General features: G+C 43.8%; 1 protein-coding gene across 1 annotated transcript in view; it reads left to right on the forward strand.

Annotated features, from left to right (window-relative positions):
• Nucleotides 1-1,131: 1,131 nt before the first annotated feature.
• The window catches only part of ERMN (ermin), a 140,428-nt gene continuing 121,651 nt past the window's right edge, over nucleotides 1,132-19,908 (forward strand). The window contains exons 1-2 of the mRNA XM_069616406.1: nucleotides 1,132-1,431; nucleotides 2,660-2,749. Of these exons, the coding sequence (XP_069472507.1) occupies nucleotides 1,287-1,431; nucleotides 2,660-2,749 (235 nt within the window). The 5' untranslated portion in view covers nucleotides 1,132-1,286. The remainder of the gene's footprint in view (nucleotides 1,432-2,659; nucleotides 2,750-19,908) is intronic.

Here is a 19,908-nt window from a genome sequence, read left to right on the forward strand (position 1 = left end):
CCAAACTATGTGCTCTATTTGACCTACCAGTGTTATTTCGAAGTAGTTTTCAGAGTTGTACTGGCATATTTGTAGCTGTAAATGTGCTATGGGTGTAACAGAAAAGGCTTAACCAAGCGTGCTTTCAGCCGATATATTTATTAAAGGAATGTGTCCTCACATCAGTTCCTTGGACTGAAGTCCTGTTAAAACAAGCTTTGACAAAGCCAACAGTATTGGCTTGTGTACAGGTACGTGCGTGCCAGGCACGGCTATCATATTCCCAGGTACTCACACCATTTTCCAGGTGCTACTATCTCATGGCCAGGTAGCACAAGTATAGCAGTGCCTACACAAAAGCCCAAACCTTAAGAACGGGTAACAACGTCCCCACAAGGCCTCTTATCCAGTGTTCTCTCGTTAATCTGCGGTGTTAAATGGCATGTTATTATGTGCTTGTTTGCACATCATCAATGCGCCACCAAATACATGGTGAATGTCACTTTTGCTGCCAGATCATTGCGTGTGCCCCTTGAATAACAATAGAACAGGTTCCATTTTAAAATTCTGTACAGCAAGGTACATTTTCAGGTGAATTTAGAAGCCAAGTGAGCACTGATTCTAAGACGTGAGAGTGCAGTTTTATTTTAATTTAGGAGCAAAAGCACACAGATATGTATGACAAGGAAACTGATGTTTGCAAGATATTTGCAAACTTAAAATAAGCCTGCAGTCTGGTCAAGACTGCTCGACGTTTTTTCGGACCAAATCCTCTTTGGGAATGTTAATCTGGTTACACACAACTAGTGTGACCGAAGGTGGTCACTCCCTGGGGATTAAAGGTTTAAAACAATTATCAGTCTTGTTACAGGAAAGAGCACAATGGCGCATTCTAATGGCTCACAGAAGCCCTCTTTCTGTCAGCCTCGCGCTGGGCTCCTGAACGCCACACTCGGGACGAGAACACAAAGGGCTGATTGCTGCGGATTGTTTGTCTATGTAAATGAGGAAAAAGCGCGGCATTTAATTATGCAACCTAAAACCTTGAAGCTGCGAAGTGTGCTGATTGGCTGCCTTTGGAAAAGGGGCTGCTAGCGGATTGGGGACAATGCCTCCCACTTGTGTGTGGCCCTGCTCTGTGCAGCCCCATCCGTTATTGGAGGATGACTGGACACTGCTGAAGGTGAACCTCTCCAAGGAAGGGAACTAAGACGCCGCCCTCTTGCTCGTGCTTACACGGACACCGAACCAGACTTCCTGCAGTGGGCTTTTCAGTAACAACGAGCGCTGCTATAGGTCAACAAGCGATGACAGAAGAAGCCCAGGCGACACCCAACGTCCTTGAGTGTAATGGGAAGGTACCACCTGAAAATGTCCAGGTGCAGGTCACGGATGTCATTGATGAGATCACAGGAACAGCAGGAACAGTCCCATGGGAAGTCCAAGAAACAGGTCAGCAGTTACAACATCTCTGTCATGCATGAAATAATAATGTTTAAAATGAAATTAAGTCATACAATAAAATAGGGATTGTTTAAAAAAGTTTGGAAACATATCACCTTTTTTCATTTTCAGTTTGGTATGGTCGACTATTGGAATGTATTTCCAATATCTACAGATGTATAAAGCTTGAAATATTGAATGCGATTCACCACATCCATCCTTCGGAGGAGCCGAGTGCATCCAATATGTCCGCATTTTTACAGGAAACGTGCATATATTTCTCTGCCCGCCACCGCGGCCTTGCACGTGCTGTTGAGCATCAGGGGGCCAGACTTTTTCACTTTTGCACCAGTGCTGCACATTGAGCAAATGGTCTTGGAGCCACTTTGGCTTCAACCCATATTTCATCATAATATCTGCAGTGGAGTGAAATGGTTTTGCCTATTTTTTCTGACAGTGTGATGGGGAGCAGAGCACATACCTTGCTTCAAATGAGCGCCCACACAGATTATTATCTCTGCTAATGAACTAAGGACCAGAAAAAGCTGCTTCACTTTTCCACTGTAAAAGGTGGCACTTGGTTGGAAGCAGCAATCTCTATGTTTAGCCCACATTGAAGGCCAGGGCCTTGTTCACAATGCGTTTGAGAAACGCTTGGTGAGTCAGGCCCATAGTATTATGGGAACATCAATCTGCTTTAGTTTTACCCTGTTCAAATATTTTGATGTATTATGAATTAGGTCAAAACCTTTTTGCTGCATTCTGTATGCCACAGAAATATGTACTTATCAGACCTAACCTGTCTGCTGCCTTAAACCCAGCACTTGCCCCTTGCTGGCTGCACTACCACTGTTTGTTGCCTTTATTATTTATGTATTGTTATTGTTTCTCCTCTGCTTCACACTTTCCCCTTCTCCCCCTTCCAGCCACTTTTCCCCTCCCCCCTCTCTGCTATGCTCTTGCGCGTTCTCAATGTCACTGGGCCTAGTAAGATCGCTGTTTTGTTCTCCCTTGTTCCCCTCCCTTGCCTTACCGCGCTCTGAAACACTTGTGTACGAGCGCAATAGAAATAAAATATCAATATCAATATCAAAAAGAGGCAATGGCAGCTAGCGTAGCACTGCGAACGATAAGTTGCTCCCTCGTGAGGCTCTTGTTAACCCAAATGCGTCAGCTTTAGTGTCCCCTGCAAATTCCGAGGGTGTAATTTAATTTCTTTCCTTTGTTCTCTTTTAAGAAAAATGTGTGCAGACGACCTCAACGCATGAGGAGGGAACGGATGAGGCGCCTCAGGAGACCAACAGAGGAGAGGATTCATCAGGAACAGGTACCAGGAAATCCTGAACTTTGCATTGGCCCGCATTACAAGTTTGGTGGTGTGGTAAAAAGTGGTGGTATTTTCATTACTGACACTTTTTTGGCCATCACAGAATTACCACCACTTTTACCAGAAAGATGCTGGCGGTCAGTCCTCAACCTTTACAGCCAATACTCAGTGGATTGACGGCACATAATTAATTACAGCTCATTGTAGATATGCCAACAATTCCCACGGAATCTAATTAACTCCAAAAATGGGGATTTAAACCACCCTACCACCACTCGTAATCCAGTGGGAATGCCACGGGACTGAGTGCGGTAACGGGAAGGGACTTTTGCACTAAATCAGTGGATTAAGCTCCAATATACCATCAAACTCTTAATGAGTCACATTGACTTTTGCACATCAGTACACTTACGTATAATGAGTACTTCAATACCACCTACCCAAATAAGTCAATGCGTACAGTATATATGTTTATTTGCGATTATTTAGTAGTTTTGCATTTATTTGTGTATTAAATAGACATGGGTCCTTGCCTTCTCTATAGTACTTCATTACTTGGAATGAGCAAAGGTTTCCTAAATAGTATATACAAAAATACATGTAGTGTGTTGAAATTAAATGCAAAATAGCAGTGTCTATTCGAACAATGTGATAGCAATTTGTTTTGTGCAAAATATAAAATGAGCTGTAGTAGTACATATGCAGCAATTATGGCTATTTAAGACCATGCCTTCGAATTTAGAATATATATTTTTTCACTGCCTTATATTGAGCTATTGGGTGATCTAGAAGCCACTGCACAGTAATGGAATATCATGAGATAAAAGATGCAGGGCACTCTAGAGCGACCAGTAGGAAAAGCACCGATTGTGGGGCCAGGTCGGGGGAACTCTAGCAGGACTAGTAGGAAAGTAAGGCCGGTGCGGTCAGGTCCAGTGCACTCCAGCATGCCCAATAAGCAAAGCACCGACTGTGGGGCCAGGTTTGGGGCACTCTAGCACAACCACTAGGAAAGCAAGGACTATGGGGCCAGGTCTGGGGCACTTTAGTGTGCCCAGTAGGCAAAGCACCAACTGTGGGGCCAGGTCCAGGGCACTCTAGCACAACTAGTAGGAAAGCAAGAACTGCGGGGCCAGGTCCGGGGCACTCTAGTGTGACCAGTAGGAAAGAAAGGACTGTGGGTCAGTTCTGGGACTCTCTAGTGCGACCAATAGGAAAGCACAGACCGTGGGCCCAGGTCTGATGCACTCTAGTGGGTATGCAGTGATAAAATCGTGGCACAAATGTCGCCTATACAAACAATCGCGGCAAAAATGCAGTGGTTTGACCCGGTAAAGGTGTGCCCTATGATACCATTTAAGGGGAACAGGGGCTGCAGGGGTGTCCCCCGCTCCACTTGAATGGAATAATAGGTCCAGGGGATGCAGGGGTGTCCCCCGCATCCTTTACATGGATTGAGGAAGAAAAACCACTGCACTTTTGCCGCAATATTTTGTAACCACAGCAATTTTTGCCGCAAGAAGCTGCTATTTTGACAAGTGAAGAAATTTGAGCCAAATCGCAAATCACTGCACTTTTTCCGAGTGCATCGAGCGCGATTACGGAAAAAGTATAATGAATAGAAAGTCGGTTCTGGGTTTGTTGGAAAGCCCAGAATCTTAGCTTTAAAATGAAAGTTAAAACTCGCTCCAAGAGATACGGACGATTTTATGAAGGTAGTTTTTCAGAAATGAAATAATGATTCAAAATGGCAAATTACACTTTTACAGGTTTAAAATCGGAGAGGGGACACACGATTCTATGATGCAGTTCTGGACAGGTTCAAATGTTTTGAATCATATTAATTTAAGCTAAGAGATGGGTTCTGCCCAGTTCTAGCTGGGTACTCACACTATAAATTTGAAAGGAATGGCCTTGTCACGGATCTGGTCAATAGGTTTAGCTGCGGTTCTCTCTGCTCAGCGGGTCAATCAGGCACCGGTTCTGCTCACAGCAGTCTGGGTCTGGTCTGCGGTTCTGGATACAGCGGTCTGGTCTGGCACTCGGCACTGCACGGATCTCTGGTTCTGCTGGTCTGGATCAAATGGATTCTGGATATAGCACTGCTTTCTGGGTCTGGCACAGGGTTCTAGGCCAGAATCAAACAGCTCCGCCCGGCTGTTTGAATAATTTGCAAATGATTTTGAGGCCTGCTGAGAATACTTTTGCTTGCAGTAGGCCTTCTTGGTTCAAAGTTCTGTAGTCTAGCTGGAGTTCTGGAGTCTGGATGTGAAGTCGTCCGTCAAAATGCTCCGCAGAAATGGAAAATGAATGTTCCTGTCTGGCTTCCAGTGGCTCTTTTTATGTCTTTTGGGAGGTGGGAGTGAAGGCTATCTTTCTATGCCCAACCCTCTCACGATTTGATAGGTCAAGGATTTATCTTTGACCTGATTTGAGAAGGGAGCAGTGAGTCATCAGGTGTCATCTTTATGGCATACAGAAAGAACACTTCCCTTTGCTTTTACTTTAGAAAATCATTTTCATAACTAAACACATTTCCCAGATACACAAGTGGTTGACATTACATACACACATCATATATCACATAAGGTAGTTTCTGTTTCAACTTTGATGTTTTTAAGAGCTTGGATTAAGAAATGACAACATTTTGCGCTTTTTTTAATGGATTTTTACCAAAAAATGACACAGATGTACACCACCTTTCTACACATATTCCAGTAAATTTTCATTTTTCTAGCGTGAACCCCGTGTCTGCAATCTCCATAATTCATGGGGTTTTGTCCCAGAACATGGTACAGCGTTCTAACACCTCTTAAAATGTGCAAAGAAAAATCACAAGAATAATGATATTAATTATATAATTTTGACAAGTCCGTGCTATGAATTATCCATCTTTTTAAAATTATGCTCTGGCCCAGATGGGTGTGGTTTCCCAAAGCACATGTTGGAATTTCTGGTTTGTCCACTTCCTCCAACTCAAGTTGCTCATAGAGGCACTGCCCCTCCCCGTTTCTCTCAAGAGGAAGCCATTTACGACCCCCCCCCAATTTAACATTTGCCTGAGCCAAGGAAGGCTCATTGTTCAGTTTCCTGCAGTCCCCAGCTGCTCCTCCCCTAATCCAATCAGGGAGGTGTCATCTCCTTTTGGTGGGGGTAGCAGAATGCAGCCAGGCCTGGGAAGAGTGGCCAAGCAAGTTTCAACTCCTGTCGGGGGTAGTTGCTGGGCAGAATTCACTCTCTTCAAGCCAGGCTTCTGCCAAATGTCACTTTTGTTCCCAGTTTTTCTTCATCCAAATCAAACTTACAATTTTTACACCTGCAGCTAGAACGCTGATTCTAAATTGAAAACTATGACATTTAACAGTTGCAAACTATGTGACACCCAACAGTAGGTCACTCATTTATTTTAAACATTTAGATTTTAGTGTCTTTCAGTCCAATTTCACTTCAGCTGCTGACATCAGCCAGTTTTGTTATAAACATTGTTTTGGGCTCTTCATCTTTCCAGATTTTGTATGCACACAAGAATACATTCTGCCAAATGTCTGCTAGTGTTCAGTGAGTTTTTTGAATATCTTGCAATGTTTAAAATAGGCATTTTTAGCTTGCATTTCAGAGAAACAACAGTGATTTCAAAGCGCTTTTTGAGCCAACAGGCCCTGCTGTTTTTCCTTGGGCACCACCTTTTACCCATGGCACTTCCTGTCCATCACGCTCGCACTGGTGGGTGGCAGGTTAGGCGACCATTTTGGTGTGCACAAAACTGCGCGGTTCTCCTGGATTCTGGTGCAACATGGGCTTTTCGGCCATCTTGGACTTTCTAAGCCCACAGCACCAACTGTTGCAGCTTAATGACTCAAACATGGGTCAATACCCCTGACACTATTTAGTAACATCTTTGCAGCTTTTCTTGTTGTCCCTGGAGCTCTGGTGCTGTTCTTGTTCTGACTGATGAGGTAGGCCATTTGCTCATGAAGGAGAACATCTTTGGTTGATAGACCTCTGCACTTTCAATCATTTACCAGCAGCTAGAAGTTTTGTGAAGCAAATGCAGCAATTGATACCTGTTATTTTCCTGCTGCTGTTGCCTGAAAGAGCCAGAGCAGTGGCGGTTGGACATCAGGACCGCACCTGCAATGAAGCTGTGGTTGAGCACTGCTGCTTGGGAGCATTGTGCCAGGACTCACTGTTACAAGCTGAGGGAGGTTGAGGATGATGGAAGGAGGCCACATATTTTTGGGGAAACAGAGCAACCTAATTCGGGAGTTAATGGATGGTGGGAGGAGACAGTTATTTAGTCATTTATTTTTAAATCTCTTTATTTTTTTTAAACATAGAGGGCCTGATTTGTAAAGCGTGGTTCAATAGGATTTTCCCACCTCACCTGACATCTCAGGAGGTGTTGTTATCGCTTGGGATAACGACCCTTTACCGATTTATGGCCCTCTGATTTTCTTCAGGCCATAACTTGGTAGCGGGTCATTATCCTGCGGTAACCCCTCCATCCGTCTAAAAGGCTATAACAGACTGCTTTACATCTGTGGATTTTATCAAGATTAGACAATCTGATCAAATGTGCAGTACGATTTCTAAGTAGTTTGAGCCCCCTGCTAATGGCACCTGGATATAGCCTACAGGTCACATGTTACAATCTGGAAGAACGACTCAGCCTTTATTCCATGAAGTGGATAAAACAAGTACAATCCAATAGGGTAATGTCGAAAGTTCGTTGCAGCCCTGCACGAGTATAGGTAGGCATGGGGTACAGTCAATTCCATACATGCCATGTCTCGGATGGTAAATGCACATGTAATAATGTATTTCTTTATTTATTTATTTATAATACAATATATAAAGTTGGTGCAGATATGCACCTCACAAGGGCCCACGGGACTGGGCCAAAGTCACTGTGCACGCTGCAGCATTTCAAGCTTTGGGGTACCTTAATTAATACCATTATAACTGATTATTATAAAATAGCAGCTGTATGTGTCTCGGATGCAGCTATTTGTAAAGACCAGTAGGACTAAATTCGAGTCATTACCATTCCCTTCTGGTGGCCTATATATAAGTACCTTTGTAGTTGGGGTTATGATGTAAAATATAATTAATTATAAGAAAAGTTCATGCCAAGCCTTTACCTGTGAAAAGGTCTGTTGTGAGAAAAAGTAAGTGCCATACAGAGCATCCATGAAGTAGCAATTCACATGTACATCTCATGTCACTTAAATGAGAACTTCTGTAGTTGCAAAGTCACGAGTTCATGACAGTTCCCTGGTCTGACAAATAACAGTAAAACAAACATCAGTGCATTAAGTGTTTTAGAAATATTATTGTTTGCCAAATGAAAAGGGCAGCCCACCGTTGCAACAGGTGCAATCTATTAGAAACCTTTGTCCCTTAAACAATTGCTGCCATGAAACGCTCCGACCTTTCCAAGCTATTGTGCACGCGAACTGAAATTGCCATGCCCAGATCCAAACCTCACGAAAAAGTCTTCTTAAAAGCTCGCGACATTCTTTGAAATAAGAATATTCTGAAAAGTGTCATGATTCCGGCAGCCTATTCAGCTACCCTCACGTTTCATATATAGACATTTTACAGACCCGGCCCATGGAGAGCCCCTGCAGTGCTGCACACATGACCCACCGAGGGTACATTGAATGAGTGTGTTTTCAGGACGGAAATGAAGGAGACATAAAAAAAGGTTTTCTCGTGCATTACCTTAAAGGTGTGCACTACTCAGCTGGGGAAGGCACATGGGGTGCAGTTTTATTTGATACTGAAATTACATATGCTGAATACAAGTGAATTAAAATGGACTGACCATTCCTACGTGAAGACCATTTCAACATGTTCAAAGCATAGTTTGTTTATTAATTGTGTAATCATTCATAGTGAAGAAACACGTAATATATCTGAACGTGTGAAAAATCTCAATTATTGCGGCTCCACATTATGCTATGTTGTGTTTTCACATCTACAGAGAGTGATTATTCATATATATATATATATATATATATATATATATACATATGATATGGCATTTGTAACGCGCCTATACACAAGTGTTTCAAGGCGCAGCAAGGCAGGGAGGGGGGGAACAAGGGGAAGACAGACAGCGATCCTACTAGGCCAGGTATCATTCAGATCGCGCAAGTGCAGGGGTGGGGGGAAGGGAAAAGTGCAAGGGGAAGGGGAGGGGGGGGAAGTGCAGTACAAGGTAAGTAGCGTAAAAAATAATAAATAAGGCCGGCTGGTGGCAAGTGCAAGGTAGATGCAGAACAAGTGCTGGGAAGGGGGGGCTGTAAGGATACAGTGACAGTCCCGCAGTGCAGGGGGGTGCCAGGGAGGCAGTGCAAGTGGAGAGTGGCTGGGCCCTGGACCGAGGTCACTGAGAGTGGCCCAGTTGCAGATTCAGAGCAGATTCAGTGAAGAATTAAAGCTGTTCAGCAGGGGAGAGGGAGAGAGAAAGCAGAAGCAAAGAGGAAGGTTTTGAGGTGCTTCCGGAACCGGAGGTGGTTCTCCTCAAGTTTCAGGGAGGCAGGAAGGCAGTTCCAGAGGGAGGCCCCTGCTGCAGAGAGAGATCTACCCCCAGCTTGTTGCTTCGAGAAGCGGCTGACCCATATATATATATATATATATATATTATTAGATGACCAGCTGTTAGCATCAGTAGATATTTCTTCAGGACTCCAACACATTCTGAAAGACAAACACAAATTACAAAGCATTATGAAGAGATTTTGAAAAGAAAACAACAGCAAAACCATATGTTGTAGTGCAAAACATCACATTTCCCCAAAAGCCCTAATGCCTGTATTTCTGAGCCATCCATCTTTAAGTGTATTCATTACAAAATTCATATAAACACTCCCCTGGCTCTGGACTCTCAGTGAAATAACAAACATACTTATCATTCTGATTTTAGTGGGCACTCCTTTTAAAAACGAAATGTTATTAGTCAATTATACTTTGCTTAATGTGAGACTGTTCCACTTTCTAAGAAGCCATACCAGGGATTGAATGTATGATGAATGGCATCATCTTTTTAACAAGGCAAGTGCATTACCATTCAGCTATCAACCCGACCCATCCTGGTAGACATAGAAAGCAGACTTTTGGGAATGCTTACCCTGAAAGCAAAGAGCACGTTCATTATAATGAACTATATGTTTAATGCTGCTGTGTGTTTGATAACGTCAATATGAAATAAATAAATAATACATTAAAGTTTCAGCATTTATGTCCAAAATGGACTTTAGAGAAATTCATGTCTGACTTCTCATGGGAAATCCAAAGCATATCTGGCACAGTAGATTTCAAAGACAGAATTAAGAAAATATTCTAAGACAACGTAGGGGCTAATTGGTTTTCTTTATTCTTGCCAGAAAACATTGAACCCAACTGGAAAACTATATATTGCCATGTCCTCAAAATGATTGGTGACCTCCAAAGTCCCATCCCCTAACCAGTAATTTCGAAACCCTACATTGTATCCCTGAGGGCCATGTCACTAATCCAAAAATGACTATCCACCAACATGCTGACAGTACTCAAAACCTCTTCAAAATACTTACATCCAAAATATCCAACAGCTTTAAAAGCTTGTGTGCGTTTTCAAACCCTTAGGGAGGCAGAGGTAAAGCTGGCGCTGGAGAGTCAAAAGAAAGGAAAAGCACCAGGTCGGGACATGAGTCTGGTTGACGTTTTTGCCAATGAAATATTAATCTGGATACCATACTTGACCAGACTTTTTTTTTTATCAAGGTTTATTTATTCCGCAGACTCGTACAGAGAACAAAGTTTCAACTAATGCATAGATCATTATCTTACCATTACAGTCATTACATCTTTATATTCCCGCTAATAGGCACTGCTGGGTCCGCGGTATTGAACTTTTGAAACACCCCCCCACAACCTTCACCCCTACCCCCTACCCTCTCTACCCCCAACTCATTCGGCTCCCATGGCTCCCATTTTGCTTGCTATTTTGAGGCGACTGGTGTTTAACTCCGAGTAATTCCTTCTTATTCATTTTTTTTAGTAAAAGTCCGGATTTCTAAGTATCCTGGGTCTAAAATAGTGCGGCTCTTTGTCCTTTACCATTTCACGAAATGGTTCCCAAGTTGACAAAAATTTGAGGTAAGTACCAGATTGTAATGCGCAAATCTTCTCCATTGCCAGAACCCACCATATTTTAATCCACCACCATGCAATTATTGGACCTTGTTGGGTTTTCCACCCTTGGGCTAGGGTCAGTCTTGCAGCCGAGGGCAGATGTGTAATTAATGTAGCTTTGTGTCCCTTTGCTGCATATCGGTTTTCGGCCGTTGCCCCCAATAAGACGACTTTCGGATCTTCTGGGAGAGCAATTCCCGTCATCTCTTTAATATGCCCCAGGACTTCCTTCCAAAATATCTGCGTCTTTGGGCAGGACCACCACATGTGGAAGAAGTCTCCTATCTCCCCACATTTCCTCCAGCAGAGTGGTGAGTATCTAGGGTTCATTTTATTCAGTCTGGCGTGGGGCAAGTACTATCGGTAGGCGATCTTATATGCCGATTCTTTGATGACCGTACATCTGAAGCTTTTATGCACTCTCTCCCATATCCTTACCCAATCTTCCACTAGGATGGTGGCCCCAATGTCTTTTTCCCAACTCGTCTTATATTGCAACGTGTCTTCTGAGAGGGCCCTATCCAGTAATTTATAAAACCTAGAGATTCCCCTTTTTGTTGCACCCTCTTGTATGAAAGATTCAAGGCTTGTTAGGGGTCTATTGGCCGTTCTTCTGACAGTTTGGTGAGTGATCCAGTGTCTTATTTGGGTATATCTGTACCTCTGGCTCTCTCACACGTGAAATATTTGTTTACACTCTTCAAAGGAGAGTGGTTCCCCGTCTCGAAACATGTCCGACAGAACCGGAGATTCAGGCACTGGCCAACACTCCCAAAACTTAGTTTGGAGCCCCGGGGTGAACTCTGGATTATAGGCTATTGGGGAGTGAGGGCCCAGACCTCGAGGAATTTTCCTCCTTCTTAGCTCATCATCCTAGCTATTGAGTGCCACTTTGGTGGTTTCTAACAATTTGCCTCATACACGTTGATGGTGCAGTGGGAGGGTGCGCAAAACTTTTAGTGGAGTCCTGGTAGCCTCCTGTTCTATCTGTGTCCAACCCAGGTGTGGCTGTGGGGCCTCCCAGTGCAGCATGGGTGCTATGTGTGCCACCCGGACATATCTCTGTATATCTGGCAGTCCTAGGCCTCCAAGTATTGGGGGCGCGTCATGAGCTTTCGTTGTACCCTGGACTTCTTACATTTGCATACAAAGGCCGAAATTAATTTTTGCAAGGCTTTCGAGACCCGCAGAGGGATCTTTATTGGGAGAGAACTAACCGTATATAGCATACGAGGTAAGAGGGTCATTTTCACAGCTGTTATTCGGGCAAACCAAGACAATTCCTGCTTGTCCCAGCACCGGAGACCCTCCTGTAGCTGCTTCCATAATGGTTTTATATTTACTTCATATAGGTCAGTAACCGTTCGGGTTAGGCGGACCCCCAAATACCCCAGGGAATCTTTTTCCCAAGAAATGGAAATTATCTCCCTACCTCTACAATCTCTCCCTGGCATTCAGTGATGTTCAGGGCTTTAGATTTCTCATAATTTATGTGGAACCCAGACACCCCCGCAAATTCCCTTAGCTTTTGAATTATCTTTGGCAAGGTGTCCCTAGTATTAGAAATGAACAGCATAAAGTCATCTGCGTATAACTCAATTTTTTGGTGTATAGCGCCACATCTAACCCCAGCAATACTGCCATCTTGCCTGATTTGTGCTGCAAATGGTTCCATTGTCATAGCAAATATTAGCGGGGAGAGAGGGCAGCCCTGCCGAGTACTTGACCAGACTTTTTAATGCAGTCTTGCGGCTGAGAGGAGCCCCTACCTCTTGGAACCAAGCCATTATTGTACCCGTCTTCAAGAAGGGGGATAGAAACCATCTGGTCAATTACAGGCCGATCTCCTTTCTTGATGCTGGGGTAAGATCTTTGCTAAGGCCGTATTGGGCCACATCGGGCCCTGTGTCGGAGAGAATGGTGCCTTCAATCATTTCCATGTGGGGTTCTAAAAGGGTATCAGCACAGTGGACCAGTGCTTGAGGCTGTGTTTACTGTGTGATAAATACGTTTCCCAAAGACAAATGCCTATTTGTGCAGTCTTCATAGACCTTAAAACGGTATTCGATACAGTCCCGAGGGCAAGGCTATAGTCAATTTTGTCGAGCCTGGGGATACCTATTAACTTACTAATTGCCATTGTGATATTACATCAGGGCAACAAGGCGAGGGGATGTTGTGAGACAGGTGGGGTTTTGTCAAGGAGAGAGAATATCGAGATGGGGGTATGCCAGGGCTGGGTCCTGGCCCCCTTACTATTTTGCTTATTTATAATCAGTGTAATCATTGATCTCCTGACAATCCCCACTGATGCCCCTCTACTGGCGCGATACAGGATTCCTGTTCTGATATTTGCTGACTATGCAGTCCTTCTATCATTGACACCTGAGGGACTGCGCCATCAGCTGGACATTTTCTCAGATCTTTCTACCAAAAATGGCGTGACAATAAATACCCAAAAGACCAAGGCCATGGTCCTCAGCGGAAGCAGGTCTTGACCTAGTATTGGACGGAGCACAAATCAAGCAGGTCAAGACATATGACTACCTGGGTATAAGAGTAAACAAACACAGTACCTGGGGGGAGCAGATTATGAAGGCAGGATTGACGTTGACCAGATAAAGTGGTATAATAGTCAATTTTGTGAAGGAACATGTAGGCAGGGCTGTTCCGGGTCCTTGGATTTCTATAAGGCGCAGGCACGGCAAGCTGGTGACTATGGCGCTGAACTATGGAGGTGGTGTAAAGTTACCCATTTGTCTGTAATTGAAAACGATCTCTTGAAAAACACATTGGGCCTACCCACCACCGCTCCAAACTTTATAGTGTGAACTTGCGCAATTAATGGGGGGAAGTACAGGAAGTAATGGCACTGTGAGTAGGAATGGGCTTGCCATGGCTATTATTCCTAAGAATTGAATTTCAAGTTCTTGGCCTCCTGGATCTCTGGACCCACCCGGTGACTATTAATGCAAATTCAATGGCCAGTGTACATCGTGCCCTTGGGGCTGAAAGAATAGCAGAAATCGAAAGGAGATTGTATGTATCATCTCAATTCAGCACCTACTGGGCTATGAAGCAGGATCAGGGCTATGAAGACTACCTGGACCTAATATATCCCAAGGCGATGAGATTCCTTTTTGTTAAGGGACACCTGGTTATACTACCCTTGTCATTTGTGAAGTCCAGGTGGAATACTAAACTCAGTCCTCTCTGCCCCTTACGCTCAGGTGCTAGGGCAGACATAGCTCACTTCTTACTTTTGTACCCTACATCTGCTGACCTTAGGAGAAGATCATTTAAACCTCTTTTTATACAGAACCAGGTCTCTACCACTGCTAAGGCTATAATGCTTTGCCTGGCAGCCAAGGACCGCCTTGCCACATTCACTACAGGGTGGTTCCTGACTGGGGCCTGGCGAAGGAGGACACACATCTGTGAACTAGTTGCATAATGCAAGTAGTGACTGTCCATTTGTCGGAGCAATCACTGGAAAAGGTATTCTATTACGTATCTGTAAGAATTTAAACTCTGAACCTTTACTAAATCGGCCTTAGCATTTGGCCCTTGATGGGGTTCTGAAAGGGCTTTGCCAGCCAATAGGTGGATTGCTATAAAGCAATGAATAATCATTGTTTTGACCTTCCCTCTAGTTTTACTAGGGCTAGGGCTGTAGAAATATCTTCAGGAGTGCAGCAGTTGGATCCTTATTCTAAATCAGTATGCACTTTAAGCACACTGGCAGTACCTGAAGTTTACTGTTAGTAATTGCTAGGAGGGGAACGGAAAATTGAGTTTTAATCTTGCTCTTAATTCTGTAAATCTCTGTTACTGGTTTTGATTTTACTATCTGCTGTTGTGTTTTTATGCTTCATGTTCTGAGATGTTATCTTGTTCTTAAATTCATGCTGGCTTTTATGGTAAAAATCTACCGAAATAAAGCTGAAATGATAATGAAAAGCATTTGTGATAGGCTACTGGATAGGTTATGCAGAAACACCTCAGCGTTCAGAAAGACTCCAGGATACCCAGGGACAGAGTCCCACTTACGTAATCAAAGGTCTACTGTTATGTGAGGTAAATAGAGGGGCTAGTGCTCAGGGCTTTTATGGGAAGTGTGGAATTGAATGGTATGAGGGTGGAATCTGCCTTTATAATGCTGAGACTGCAGTTAACATCACCCCGCCCACTGGATTATTGTCACGCAGCAAGACTTCTAGACTTCAGCTGGGCCAGGAAAAACCCAACGTGGAGGGGCCCAAAGGAGTGTTTAGAGGCGTGTTCAGAGTGGAGAGGGGGTATTAGCCAGTAAGAAGATAACTAGATTTCATTACTCAATGTAGGCTTAGGAGTACAAAATATAAACTTTCTATTATCCTTCCAGAGGCATTGACCAAGCAACAGCATCAAAGTTAGCAGTGCAGACGATCTTATGCATCTTTAGTTGTGTCGAACAGCAGTAGCAGAACAACATTTTACGGACTATTTGTTGTCTCAATTCAGCACCATTTTGAGGGTCAGGAACAGGTCTATTGGTACATGTCCCTGTAAAATAACATCAGACGCCTGCCTAAATGATCGTTTTTTGTAAATGGAGAAGTGAAATATCTTGTCAGCGATAGATTGAGATATAGGAATTTGCAGCAACAAAGGCGAAATCGAAGCCCCCACTGCGGATGGAGGTGTAAGCAGCCTAGAAGGATGGTCTTAAATGTTCTGGTGGCAGTGATGCACAAGGTGCACTCAATGAGGGAGATAACAGTCTAAAAATGGCCAGCCATTAAGGTAGATCTAGGTGGGAGGCTACACAATCAATTCCTGGTTAAATACACCATAGCCAAAGACCATGATCTAACCTGCAAAGATGATGAGAACACATGTCTCCTTGCTTGTAAAATGGCCGTGGTGTTATTCATTGAGGGTTGAAAGTGTCAAGAAAATGTATTTATTTATTTATTGTTCACTTGTTAGGTGCTTATACAAGAAGCAAATACTGTTTCAAAGCGCCCACAGGGCAACAGGAAGGGGACAGGGGATGATAGACAATACAATTACAACAATGTAAAATAATGCAACAGTATAAGATTAGACAATGGGGAGGGGAAGACGAACCTTCTATGCCTTGTGAGTGTTCAGAATGTGCAAGTGCAGAGGGGAAAAGGGTATGGGATACGTGCTGTGGTTCTCATGGAGAGCATTAAGTGAAGTGCTGTGATGAAGGTAAGTGCAACCTCCAATGGTGGAGGGTTTGCCAAGGCAAGTGCAGAGGCTGGGCAGCAGCTGGGGTGATAAGATGTGGGTGTTCAGGCCCTGAGGATGCCTAAGGGCCCTGCACACGAATCAAGCTACTGTGCAATTAGCTGGGGGTAGATGGTGGGAAGAAAGAGGTAAAGAGGAAGGTCTTGAGACTTTTCCGGAATTTAAGGGGGTCCTGCTCAAGACGAAGAGGGAGGGAGAGGCTTTTCCAAAGTAGGGACCCTGCAGAGGAAAGCATTTGACTACCTGCACTGTTTGGCAAAACACTTTACACACAAGGAGTTGGTGCCAAAGGAACGCAGGTGTCTAGAGGGGGAATATTTAGGGCCTCATTAGGACCCAGGCGGTAAGGGGTTTACGGCGGCGTAAACAGCGCCGACCCTTACCGCCTGATTCCGAGATCCCTTAGCGCCATGGAGGTTTTAACACCTGCTTTTAGCAGGTGTTAAAATCCATGGCGCTAAGGGACCTTGTTGTTAATTACGCCACCGTAATTTACGGTGGCGTAATTAACGCCTTCCCCACTCCCATTATGCCCTATGGGGCAAAAATGGGAATGGGGAAGGGTAAATGGGGATTGGGGACTTACCGCCCCGCCAAGGTCGGAATGGGGCGGTAAGTCCGCCAACCACCATGGCGGAATTGCAACCTTAGCGGCATGGACCATGGTGCTAATAGCACCATGGTCCTCCGCCAAGGTTGTAATGAGGGCCTTAGTCTGAAGGAGTTTCAGATAGAGTGGCCCCCTGCTTCAGACAGCCTTGTGGGTGATGTATAGGGATTTGAATTTAATCCGTGCTGGGACCGGGGACCAGTGAAGACCTTTTAGGGCAGGAGAGATGCGGTCCCTGGGCTTGAGGCCAAGGATACGTCTTTCTGCCCTATTCTCAATTAGCTGGAGGGTTAGCAGAGTGGACAAAGGTAAAGAGGAGGCTATTGCAGAAGTCAAGCCTCGACAGAAACAGAGCCCGGGTAACATTGAGTCTCTGGGGAAAGGTGAGGAAAGGTAGAATTCTTTTCAGGAGGAAAAGGTGAAAGTCGGACTTCTCGGCAGTGTTCTGAGTATGAGGGAGGAAGGAGAGAGAGGAGTTGAAGATGAGTTTGAGGTTTCTGGCTTCTGTGGAAAAAGCAGGGGGAGAGCCCACGGAAGAGGACCAGAATGAGGGGAAGAAGTCAGGTGCCGGGATTCAAATAGGAAGGATCTCTGGTTTGCTGGCATTGAGGCAGAGATCATTAGAAGTACACCAGGCCTGGACGAGGCGTGCCAGCAAAGTAAGGTAGATGTTAAAGAGCCAAGGTGTAAGAAGGGAGCCCTGGGAAATGCCACAGGTGGAGAATGAAGTAGGTGAGTAAAAGGTGTCCAGTATAACTTTGGAAGAGCGATCAGTTAGGAATTAAGCCAGCAAGTCCAGTGCCTGCTCAGAGAAACCAAGGGTGTCATGGAGCCTTTTTATGAGGATGGAGTGTTCACTGTGTCAAACGCAGAAGAGAGATCAAGGAGGATGAGGACAGCAGGGAAGTTGGAATCAAGTGAGGCAAGCAGTTCTTCAGGGGTGTGCAGAAGAGCAGATTCCGTGCCTCTGGATGTTCGGAATCCAGATTGATTGTCGTGAAAATTGTCTTTTGGCCCTTGATATAAGTACTGTTGTATACTTCAAAGTAGCTCCTGTGCCTACCCGAGGGCATCTGTGATGAAGGCAGAATGGTGCCCTCAGTGTAAGGTTGGAGACCCCCTTCAATCACTTCATAACCAACTTCAAGGCTGTTAAGTCAGAATGAGCACTGTTGGGGCTGTCTAGTGATGCGACTTGGTTTTCATGGGTCTATAAAATGCCTTTGATTTTGTAACACACAGCAAACGTTGGCATGCATTTCTTTCATTAGGGGTTTGAAATTATGTGAGGAAGATGATCATTGGCCTTTGTTAATTAAATACTACAGTTATTTGCTATGGCAGAAATGGTAGATGTACCAATGCAGTATTCATTAGTAGCATGTATTATAGCCCCTGTGTTATACACCAATGATCTTTCTAAGAGGAAGGTTACCCAAAATGTATAAAATTGATCCTGGCATCGTCACATGCCGATAATATGGTATTAATCACTAAAACCCCTGGGATTTCTCAATGACTAATTGACAGATTCACTGAATATGTGACAACTATAGCCCTTACTGTAAATGTTGAAAACATTTAAATCTTAGTAACAAGCCATAGAAGTAAAAATACTTGCCTCTTTGCCTTATTAGGTATCCTATAAACTGAAAACCATAGAGGATGCTCTCATCTAAACAATCACGTGATGAACAATCAGGCGATGAAACAATGAAAGCTCTATCTTATAATTCAGTGAAAACGTAGGCAATCAACTTGTGCATCAACTATTAAAATTACACAGGGCTAAAGCAGTAGCATAGAATAGAATTATAGGGCATTGTAGTCCCTTTGGCAATGCAAAAAGCATAATAATTTTGATTTGGCAGATTGTAGCTATGCCTAATTCGGCTTCTGCTGTATCTTCTCATGATGATCTAGATACACTTGATATATCAGACATTGTAAAGAACATTGCCAAATTGTTGTGTTCCTCATTCCAGTCTAATTTGAAAGAAAAATGTGTACATTCTATTATCAATGTTCTGAGAAAGAGTGAAAGTGTCTGCTCTAACTCTTGGCTGATGTATGTAACATGAAATTGAAAAGTCACTGAGGCCCTCAATTGGTTTAAAGACTTCCTCAATATTCTTTTAATTACAAAGAAATTGGCATCCCAACTGTTGGAAGAGCATGATGGGAAGCAGAGAGAACTGACTGACCTTAACACAACAGTTCATGGTCATGCTTTGTCAATCGATCCTCCCACCAGGCAGAGTCAACTCAGCTTTTCATCCGTCCAAGGTCAATAAATTGAGTACCCCTATGTGGGATAATAATGTCTTCTGTTACTTCAGCGCTCTGAGACCTATGGGTGTTTAGCGCTATTTAATAAATAAATTATTATTATTGGCCAAAGATCACTTACCCCCCAAAAAAACTATAAAGTCATAATCCAACAAATTGGACTTACCCTTATACTCCTCTGCTCATGTGCAGAACAAGGCCTCATCTGGTGAGCCTTCAAAACAGCTTTTGTTAAGTCTCTACTCAAATAAATGACAACAGACGCTAATGATTGTGCAAGCTACTGCCTCATTTCTAACACATCTATCACATTTTAATTCCTGGAGAAATTGATCAATTAAAAACTCAGAGGTCATGTAGAGACCAACAGTCTTATACATGAACCACAAAATGGATTCAGGGTAACAAGGGGACATAATTAACACGTCCCTCCATCTTTGACATGCTAAAAGCAACACAATATCTGCACTCACGCTCAAGGACTTAAGTGCAGCATTTGACACCATCAGCCATTATTTCCTGCTAACAAGACATACAGAGCTTGGATTAGAGGGAACTGACATAAATTGAATTATTTTATGATTCAAGTTCAGAGTACCCACAGGAACCAGACTTTCACCACCGCTCTTCAACATTTCCATGACTCCACTTATTGAGTTCATCAAGCACTACAGACATGCTGACAACTCTACATCCAAGTAACTGAACCTTGACACCTTCCTCATGCAGAACAACACCTGGTTGATAACAACCAGATTCAAACTTGGCCCAATCAAAAATATGATCTGTGGCACCACAAAAAACAACTTTTTGTCAATCC

This window comes from Ambystoma mexicanum, chromosome 9 (assembly GCF_040938575.1).
Source record: "Ambystoma mexicanum isolate Mex_15411 chromosome 9, UKY_AmexF1_1, whole genome shotgun sequence".
NCBI classification, from domain to species: domain Eukaryota; kingdom Metazoa; phylum Chordata; class Amphibia; order Caudata; family Ambystomatidae; genus Ambystoma; species Ambystoma mexicanum.